General features: G+C 41.9%; 1 protein-coding gene across 1 annotated transcript; it reads right to left on the bottom strand.

Moving 5' to 3' along the window:
- Nucleotides 1-1,847: 1,847 nt before the first annotated feature.
- vsig8b (V-set and immunoglobulin domain containing 8b) lies at nucleotides 1,848-9,645 on the bottom strand. Its single transcript, XM_074670811.1, has 8 exons — nucleotides 9,516-9,645; nucleotides 9,115-9,194; nucleotides 5,318-5,487; nucleotides 4,940-5,141; nucleotides 4,571-4,723; nucleotides 4,348-4,470; nucleotides 2,722-2,860; nucleotides 1,848-2,444 (listed from the first exon to the last, which is right to left on the bottom strand). Exons 2-8 carry the CDS (start codon nucleotides 9,185-9,187, stop codon nucleotides 2,204-2,206), a joined length of 1,101 nt encoding a protein of 366 aa, XP_074526912.1. The 5' UTR covers nucleotides 9,188-9,194; nucleotides 9,516-9,645; the 3' UTR covers nucleotides 1,848-2,203.
- Nucleotides 9,646-10,698: the final 1,053 nt, after the last annotated feature.

Raw genomic sequence — 10,698 nt, 5'->3', positions numbered from 1 at the left:
TGTGAAACTGGGTTTTTTTTTGGCCTGGAGTGAATGTGACTCTGGTACCAAAGAAGCCAGCCACAAGTGGACACTGGAGAAACAGCAGTTGCCACTTGGTAAATACTTATTCTGCAACTGGACACTGTTTCAGCCTCCACCGAATAAGGACAAATTTCTGGTGGTCATGTCACTGAAAACATCAAAGAGTTTCTTAAAGGGCAATTTACCCTACAATGACAGGGTGAACACATCGGCTATAGCGGCCATATTGGTAGTGGCAAGGGCTTCGCCTACAGCCATAGGGCACCTGTCGGTCACGTGACACTCAGCTGTGCCTCTTATTGGGGGAGCTCACGATCTTAATATCCTCTGAACGGCCGAGTTAGAAAAAAATTCACCCCCGTACAGTGGGTGCCGGTAGTAAAATTAGCGACTCAGACAGGAGATGTTTTTTGAACCAGCCTGTAAATAGGTTAATTTCTGCTTTGAAAATGTTTTTTTTTTGGCTTGGTGTGTTTGTGACTTCTGGTACTTCCAGAGCCAGCCTTAAGCAGACACTCGAGAAACAGCAGATTTTAGCACTTCCACATTGTCTCATATTCCCAGACCGGAGGTTGCCGCTTGGGTGAACAGCAGTTTCAGAGACACATGCAAAATGTTCACAATGATTATGAAAAAAGAATATACATGATCAAAAGGACTCATTTTATCAAATAAATTGTTAGGAACTGTAAAACCATGTTAAAAAAAAGAAAAAAAGAAAAAAAAGATTTAGTATATTTTAACCATTTATTGCACCCACTGCAGTTAGCAGAGCAGTGTGTGGGACGTGCCAAAATCACATTCTAACAACTCTAATTAAAAATTGGTATCAAATGAAGGAAACACATTTCAAAAGACTTATCATTGTACTGATATGTGTGTAAATGTGGCAAATGTGGCAAATGTGGCATGGACATATTGGAAGTGGGGTGGGGTTAGAGTGTAGACACTAACAGCTGTGGGGCACCTGTCAGTCATGTGAGCTGAGCTGTGGCTCTGATTAGGTGAACTCATGATCTTAATATCTTATAACCCCCGTCCATATATGCAATGTGCAAATGTTTGGCCACTTGTAATAAAACATTTGAGTTTCATTAATCTGCTACATTTTCACAATAACTCAGTGATTCTAAGGCACTTTATAGTGTTAGTGACCCATCTCCAGTTTAGTTGCTGTTCCTGTTTCTGTAGCATCTATCCACTCGTCTGTGTATAAAGTAGAGCTCTGCTGGCTTTAGCTGTGTGTTTGCTTGCTAACGCCACTGTAGCTGCTTTTGCACACTTAGTTCACAGGTGGTAGTTGATGTTAAGACAAAATCTGGATGACATTTTAACTCTGTTTGTCAACAAAGCTGTCTGACATGCCATTTAAAAGCTCAGTGGTGTTGATATTTTGTCTCATGACAGCAGCAGAGAGATGATTTAGTGGCTGAACTATGCTGTGCAAATAGCAAGCAATTAAACAAAGCTACATCTTGATGACCTTAATTGGATCACAATTAATGTCTTAACTTAGACTGCCCTATTTGCTTTGTTTTGTTTGTATCATCCTTTCGAGGGCAACCCAGGACAGAAAAATGAATTTGCCACAATAGGCCTGTGCTCTTGTCTTGTCAGTTGAAAACACTTTGAGGTCCTCCGCCCTCTCTAGGCCACGTGCCGTGATCACTGCAACCCACGTTCCAACATGAAACCTTTGCTGTTCGTCTTTTTCCTCCTCTCTCCTGCTCCTCCTGACAATCTTAAGCTGTCACTATCCAATATAGGTTAAAAAAAAAGACCTCAAGAAAACTTAAAAAACACAAAAGATGTTTATTGTACACTCTTATAAAAGGATTCACTGAGAATTTATTTTCCAAGAAAATAAAACAAACTTTTTCTATACACAGACATTTTATAAACACTAAAGGGAGAATCAGTGTAAAAATGATTTACATAATGAGAACCTGTTCTTATTTACAGCCATAAAAATGTGCCACAGTGCATTATTAAAGCCAGCCAGCTGTACATGAACATGTGCTCATGGGCTGAGGTCAGATTTAATATGAGTCCCAAGACCAGCACACTCCCGTCATTCTCCAGTTATACTGTATTGCAGTGTTTTTACATATTAAACACAAAGTATTCTTCAATAAGTTTATCAAAGATTAAAAAACACTATGAGATGTTTGTGTTCGTGTCACACTGGGTATCCGTATCGTGGATCATACTTGAGATCAGCAGGTTTCCCCCCTGCAGTAACAGACGGCGATGAGTTGATGCTCCCTCCTGTGTAGACAGCGCTGCGGCCCGACCCCCTGCCGGGGAGGTGGCTCCTCACAGAGCTGTACTCTACCCCGGGGTGGGTGCGGTACCCCATGACCGAGCGCAGACTGGAGTTTCTGCTGGTGGGTCTGCTTTCTGGGGCGGGGGCGTCCTCCCTGAGGAGACAGGTCAATCAATCACAAGATCTCAGTTTATTTTTTTTGTTTGTTTTTCAGAGTTTTTTTGGGGCTTCCTCGCATTTAATGATAGAATAGATGAGGAGTGACAGGAAATGCAGGGGGCACATGCAAAACAGGAGCATAGCTGGGAGTCCAACCAGTGACCTCAGCAACAACACACGCAACATGCAGCCCAACCCTCGATCCACACCAGCTCCCCATAATTTACTCTATTCTGTCAACTCTATCAATGTTTCTGGCTCTGGCTCATTACCTGATTTCATTTGCGACCTCTTTCTGATATCGGCGTTTGCGGCAGCAGCAGATGAGGAGCCAGATGAGGAGTAAGAGGAGGAGCAGCAGCAGGAGAGCGCCAATCACTGCCCCAGCGATGACTCCCGCCTTATTGGTAGCTGAAGATCACATGAGATCGAGCACGTTATTCCACAGTGAACACAAACCAGCTTGATCAAGAGGCTCACACATGATGTTTGTGAATATATTTCAGATTCAAATATGCTGTGAGGAGGATTTGTTAATATTAGACTGCAGCGCCACCTTTTGGTCCAGAGTTTCACGCACACTGTTGTGAAGATGTGACTCTTAATAAGGCGTGATTGTTTGAAATGAATAGAGATCAGATCTAGTCTTTAAAACATATTTTCTTTATAAACAACTTTTTACCAGATACAATGCAATGTGGTAAGATATTTATCAGTGCAGTTAGCGCTACAGTTTGAAACATGACAACTTGACAACTTTGTAGGTTTGACCCATAGTTTAGCAGTCGGCTACTGTTGAGCTACTGGCAGCCTAGTATTTTAAGACATGTCTGTAATGTGTAACATTAGTTAATCCTGGTTAGCTATGTCCTGCCAGTCATCTACCAATCAGAGCTAACGTAATTTTACTCTTCATTTTATTGATAGACTCTCAAGTTTGAGCAGACCACTGCAGAATAACTGCTGCATGAGGGTTGATATGAACCAATCACAAACAGTTTAGCTTGTGTTTTCACCTTTAGCTCCTGTTTGAGCATTTAGCCTGTGTTTTAGCCTTAAAGCCATGTTCTAGCCTTTAGCTCATATCTAAGCATTTAGCCTGTGTTTCAGCCTTATCTTGTGTTTTAGCTTTTAGTCTGTGTTTTAGCCATTTGACCATGTTTTAGCCTTGTGTCATGTTTAAGCCTTTCGCCATGTTTAAGCCTTATCTCGTTTTTTATTATTAGCTCATGTTTTAGCCTTAGTTCATGTTTGAGCCTTTAGCTCATGATTTGGCCTATAGCTAGTGAACCTTATCTTGTGTTTTAGCCTTTTGCCCGTGTTTTAGCCTTTAGCTTGTGTTTTATCCTTAAGCCCATGTTTTATAGCCTTTGGCTTGTGTTTTAGCCTTTAGCCTGTGTTTTAGCCTTTAGCCTGTGTTTTAGCCTTTAGCTCTTGTTTTAGTCTTGTATTCTATCACTGTCCCACTTCGCTTTCTTCTGCTCTCCTGTCCTTTTTCTGTCTGAAAGTTTGGCTCCTGTGTGTACCACTACTACAAAATTGATCACAGAAATCATTTTTAGCAGAGAAAAACACAGATCTCTCTTCTTTCTTCTAAACTTTGTCAGCCGACATGGCGTTGTCATAGAGACTTATACATGCTATAAATTTATGCAGTCCTGCTTGACTTGATTGAGAAGCTAAGATGTTGCATTTAGGAATAACCTTTTTTGGCGCTAATAATCTCATTTTGTGGATTACAATGAGGCATATATCTAGAAGTAAGACTATTTCAAGATCACTTAAAAACTCCTCACAGCCCCTTTTAAAAATAGTGTAATCTGAATTTAAAGATGTCTTCAGCATCAATGCATGTCGAGAAGTTTAGAGTTAATAAAACTGTCACTTCATGAACTTACGGTTGTATGCTTGCAGTGAATATTTGCACTCTGCTTTGCCCACTGCGTTCTTCACCTCACAAGCGTAACTACCAACGTTGCTGTCTGTGTGGTTCCTTATCAAAAGCTCTCCAGTCTGTGGGTCTAAATGAGAGAAGACAGAATTTAGTCCAAGCATACTATACCAACTCAGCAGCATGAATACATTACATAAAAACCTTATCTCTCAACTTTTCTTGCTCACCTTGAGTTGCTTTGGCTGGCATCGTGCCTCCAGTCTCCCTCCTCCACGTGTAGGTGAGAGGAGCTGACCCCTTTGAGGATTTACAGCGGAGGGAGACAGTACCGCCCCTCTCCTCGCCACCTTCGACCCAACACTTTGGCCATGACGGGCGAACTGGTGGTGAAAGGGAATAAATACACTCAAAAGCTGCTTTTAGAGGATTGCTTTTATGCTTTAGCTGAGGTTGTGAAAGGGGAGACGACGTTTCTAAGAAAGGTGTGATAACAGTCTACAGGAGCCTTGACATGCCGGGTGGGTGAGAGCAGCATTTAGAAGAATGAGGCGGAGGAAGCGAACAGGTAAAACCGGTAAAAGGAAATTCCTCCTCACCCATTACTACCACAGTGACTTTTCTGACGTCTACACCCGGCGCCTTCTTGACTTTGCACTGGTAGGTTGCTGTGTCTGAGAGCTTCAGGTTAGAGATGGCGATGGAGGCGTCTCCCTGCTTCGGGTTTCCGATGAAATTCAACCTGCTGGAGATGCTGGGATTCCCGTATCTGTGCATCAGGCCCCCTGTAAAGGATAAGATCTGAGATGGAAACATTAGAATGAGTGAGTATACTGTGAAAGCAGGTTTTTCTGCAAACAAAGCCCAAAGGTAACTTCCCCCTCTCCCTTCATGTGCAATATGCATAAGTTACCCGTCAGACCTTACAGACAGGTTTCACAACAGCAGCCCCTCTCTATCTTCAAACAAACACCCACCAGTTGGTCTTTCTGCGTCATATCTGGGCTGACGTTGGACCACTCGATGTCCAGCTCTCCATTGTCCTCAGGGCCAGGGGTGTATGTGCATCCTAGGTTCACTGTCTCCCCCAGGGCTATCTGGACGGTTTGTGGTCCTGAAGAGGTCACCTGCATCGCCTTTGAAACATCTGAGGGGGCAGAGAAATACATGTCAGGTGTCTGTGTGTGGAAAAGTACACCTCTTCCCCTCTTAGACTTTCATGAGCACGTACTAAGGCCAAAAGTCATTCTTTAAAAAATAGAAAGACAGAAATATGAATTTCCTCCTGAAATACAACCACATTTTATCTTTATTTCACCACTCTGAGCCCTGCGTGCGATCATAAACATCTCCGAAACGAGGAGAGGGGCTGATCTGAGACTAATTGGCCTCTTAAGTCAAAGAGAGAAGCATTTGGTTGCTGGAATAAAAGTATAAATGTTCGGCCTATTTTTTGCGAAAATGGAGTAACGTTTTAATTTAAACCTCTGGGGGCTCATTAGCTGTCAGAATAATGTTAGCAAATGAAGATGAAAAGTGAACGCATGAGCAAACATGAAAAATGTACTTGACAAGTGGCAGTTAGAAGCTGTCCCTGAGTTGTAACACACCCCGCTGACTCATTGTTTATGGCCCTGGATTTTAATTATCACTGATGTCTTGACGTTTATAGAACAAACTCAATGCTTATCATTATTGCGATGCAATGCTACGCTGTAGATCTTACTTATTTATTTTGCTAATGTTGCTGCCTCCCAGACAGAGCAATGTTTCCTTCCCCCATTGAGATGTTTAACCTTCTCTAATAGAGTGTGCAGATAAATCAAATCAGCCTCTTTTGATTCATTAAATCCACTATTGTAGCACTTCAATGCCACTGCAACAAAACCAAGAACGTCAGAGGTATTTATGTAAGCATTTCAGAGAGGAAGACGTGATGAAGGGAGTCTGAAAAAAGCTCAAATTAGTCAGTCAAATGTTTACACTGTGAAAGCCCCCTTGGGCGAAAAAGCACTGTGATCCAAAGGAGACGTGTTCTCCGTGTGGAGAGGCAGCTAAGCTAACTTGCCAGTGATGCTAAGCTTCACATAAAGAGCTGCAAATATTCAAATCCCACAAACCTCCTCATTGGCCCAGACGGCGGGCTTAAAAACCGCTCCTTCATTTGCTACTGGGAAGCCGAACTGGAGTTTGAAGAATCAATCAAGGCGTCCACAGCGGGCAGTAAACTACAGCTTTAATGAGGTGCTCCAACAGCAGGGCTGAAGGGTTTTTTCATCCATTTTTTATTTCATTTATTTTATTCATAAAGTATGTTTAAAACCACTGCTGATGACCAAAGTGCTGTACAGGAACCTAAAGTACACCAAAGATGACATAAACCTCAAGAAAATCAACATGAGATAAACAAAGCATTAAAAACCCAGACTGTGAACCAGCAGCTATTTACCACAGGAGGGTTTTATCATTTATGTGTAAAAGCTGGTTCCAAGACAGCCCGTTCCCACAGCACTGTGTGCAATAGTCATGAAATAATAATGTATCGATTCGTGTACACGGACACAATCCCTCCCTACTTTTTCCAGAGTCAGTCAGCATGAATTTCAAACTGGTGTACTGGAAGTTCTGAAACTGTGTTTGAGGCATGAAACAGAAAGTGTTTTCCTGTCAGTCTGCAAAACCACAAAACTTTTCTACCAGAAAGTTGTTTGTGTTTGACAGAGGAGACAGCTGTTCCTGTTCATGCTGAAAACCAGAAGTAAAGCAGCCCAAAGCATGAGAGCAGGACTTGAGTTTTGGCGCATGAAGAGTTACAAAGAAAAAAAAAACATGAATGGATTTGGACAGGTTTAGACACCAGAACTACATGGATGGGCTGAAGAGGGATTTTTTATTATTATTTTGGAGGTTTTGGCTCTTATAGCTGAAAGCAGGAGTAAAATCAGGTTGAGTACATGATCCTTATTGGCAAGTTTGAAACATTGCGCTCTCACCTCACAACTGTTACGTTATATAAAAAGTTTTTCTTTCTTATCCATCTCCTCCAACCCCCAACCCTCAACCACCACAGAAGAAGACTTTGTGACATCCTTGGCTTTTGATACTGCTTCAGACTGTGCTCCTTTTTCAAGTTTTTATTGATGCATTCATTTATTTTTGATTGATTGATTTATTTGTGCCAGTGTCGCTTTTTATGCACAGCACTTTTCAGGTGTTGTTGCTTATAAAGTGCTTTATAAAAATAAGTTGAGAGTCAAAAATGACAGCAAATTCCCCATTTTGTAGGTTTTTAGAGGTTTCCATGAAAACAACCCTTTTTTTTAGGAACCAATTAATTGAAACCCACTACAGTAACTTAAAACAAACAAACAAAAAAAGTTTAGCCTTGTCACAAACGGGTCATGGACCTGTGTTCACTCACATGCAGACATGAAAACCACAAATACTAATGATAGCCAAACAAAATATAAAGATTGTCTCAAGAGAAATTTTCTGGAATGCATTCTGTTTTTTGGAGGCTCCTGCATGAAGAACCCACTCATGCTCAGCAATGTGAAATTTCTATGCAGCTGTGTAGCTCTTTCCAGTACCAAAAAGTGCCCACATGGCACATCAGCACAGCCTATGAGGGCGTTGATAGTTGAGAGGGATAAACTGACCCACAACCAGTCGCTATGAGTCACACCACACCCTCTTTCCTGACCTCTTTTCATCATATTCAGGACACTTTTCAATTAAACCAGGTCTCCAACAGGCACACATACTCCAGAGAACACCACAAATGTCTTTAAACGTGTGATTATAATCTAATGAGGAAAAATTATTAAACACTTCACATCCAGTATCCTTTGTGCTGTTAAGCAACAGCTTTCTTCTTCTACCACCACCAAGAAAAGGTGTTGAAAATGCTACTTATGAGCGAAATTTGGCAGTATCTGTTCATGTACATAACTGATACAGACATGAGTATTTTTCAAACCACAGTGACATTGAGCAGCTCAAGCCAAGATGTGAAGGAGGCTACAGAAGAAGTGGATCAGTTTCTGCTCGGGGAAGCAGACTTTGAAAACACAGTCAGCTCTGAGTCAAAGCCTTGAGTGAGAGAAGGCCAAGAACTCCTTCTTAGACGATCTGAAGTAAGTATTGTGAGGGTGGAGGTGTGTTTGGAGAAATGATAAGAGTTTTTCGTGTTTCTCTACTTTGTCTGTCGTATTTGATTTGATTATTTTTCTGTTCTGTTATGTTTTCATGTTGTTTGTGAATCCAGAAGGTCGGCTTGGATGAAAGCCTGTCTGTCATTTTTTAATAGAGCCTCTCAGGGTCATCTCTCCAAACCACGCACACACATAAGGGCACATATACACACACACACTGATACACACAGGCACATACACACACACTCACATTTGGACCCCTGACTGGGGCACATATGGAAACAGCTTTGAACTCTATGCGGGGTACCTGACAGACACCCACATTATCTGTGCACGGTTCATTGATTGTCTGCTATGCAACTCAGCCTGTGGTATTACTGTTGGATCTTCAGCTAACAGCATGGCAGACCGGCCAGTGTGAATCACAGATCAGACTGAAAAAACACCTGCTGTGAGTAATCACACAACCTCCACTCCCTCTATGATCAGAATATGTAAGCCTTCTTGTAAACAGGACAGTCAATGGATGAAGAAGAGAGGCGTCGGAGACATGTCGAAGGTAGTATTTGCTGTGGTTGTACTTATCTGTAGCCCCGAACACACTCTAAAAAAGTACTCACCTGTTTTGAGCTGGATTATTAGCAGAAGCAGCAGGGAAACCTTTAGCCTCCAGTTTGTGAACTCAGGCTCCATTATCACCCTGAGAGAACATAAAGGCCACACATTAGACTATAATTTCAGCGTCTGCTGTCTTTGAATGCTTGTTTTATCTCTAATGTAATTCCTGAAGTGAAAAGGCTTTTGCTGTAATGTCGTCCGTCTGCCTCTCTCACACAAATGTATATCTTAAATCTAACACAGTCTGAGAAATTGGAGAATTGTTGCTCTTATTTTCCTCGTTTTGTTAAAGCAAGTGAGGTGGACGGTGAATATAAAACACACAGAGAAGCAGAATGTTTCAGTCTTAAGTACTCTCTACAAAGAATATCAAGTAGAGGAGGATAAAGAAGCTCTGACGTACCTTAGAGCGAAGGAATAATCCAAAGTTTGAGTGGATCCTGTGAGGCCTGACTGTGTGTCAGTACCTGTGGAGCTGGCTTATTTAGTTCTCAGGTGAAACTCAGCAGCAGTCAGTGAGGCCACACCCTCTCTGTCCATAGTGCAACTCTTGGCCACTCCTAGAGCCGGGGACTTTCACACCTCATTACAATACATGCTTTTTTTTGTCTATAAGTTTATTTTGATAGGACTGGGGAATGGGATTGTGTCAGAGACTGTCAAATATAAAATAATAATCTGAAATCAGAGGAAGAACTGTCTGTTATCTCCTGTCAGTGACTGTCCCACAGGCCTGTAGCTGATGTCAGAGATTAATCACCTCTCAGGGTTGAGTAGTTCAACAACTATGCTGCTGTACTGCTTTCAAAACTGGACAGCATACTCATCACATGATGTAACAATCCATATCAGAGTCCTTCTGTGTGCTGAAGTCGCTGAAGCGCTTCAATAAATCAGGATGTCTGTAAGCTGTATGTAGAAGAAGATACTTTTCAAGAGAGTAGTTTAAAAAAACACACATATTTCCGCCTCAGGCAGTCAGATAGTGATGTAATGTTGTGTTGTTTGAACGAGGGAAACAAGTTGTTGTTAAATTTTTCCTGAACCCTTCCCTGACACACCCTCCCTACACACCCATGAGAGCACACTCTTTGTTTACAGACGTACACTCCGTCGTGATACTGTGTTGATACTGACGTCTGAGCCAACAGAGTCTGAGCTGCAGCGTGCTACGGCTCCTTCTGCTGCAGCGGTTGTAAATAAAGCTTTTAATAGATTACCAGGCTTATCGAAGGAATCATAATCAGTACGAGCCGTTTGAATGAGCTTACAGTGTAACAACTCCTTATCAGCTGCAAATTAGTTATGCAAATGTAGGGTTATGATATGGTGTTAAACTGCTCTGGATGATCAGCCATTCAGGGTCATTTCTGTGGGTTTTAGTGCTGAAAAGCTCACTGTGGCTGATGACCCAAAATTCCAAAGACAGACGTTTTTAATGAAGCCGGATGTGCCGGTTGAAATTATTCAGCATTGATTGTGTCAGAGTCTACAGTACGGGATGTGAGCACAGAGCATGACGTTAGCCATTAGCAAACTTAAGTGCTGGGTTAATGCAATCCTGCCAATAATGTTCATTAAGGAGA

Source organism: Halichoeres trimaculatus, unplaced genomic scaffold (genome assembly GCF_033239565.1).
Source record: "Halichoeres trimaculatus isolate MK-OKI-2021-1 unplaced genomic scaffold, fHalTri1.1 fHalTri1_scaffold_5, whole genome shotgun sequence".
Lineage (NCBI taxonomy): Eukaryota > Metazoa > Chordata > Actinopteri > Labriformes > Labridae > Halichoeres > Halichoeres trimaculatus.
Note: the sequence above shows the minus strand (reverse complement) of the source record. Positions and strands in the feature narration are given on the sequence as shown.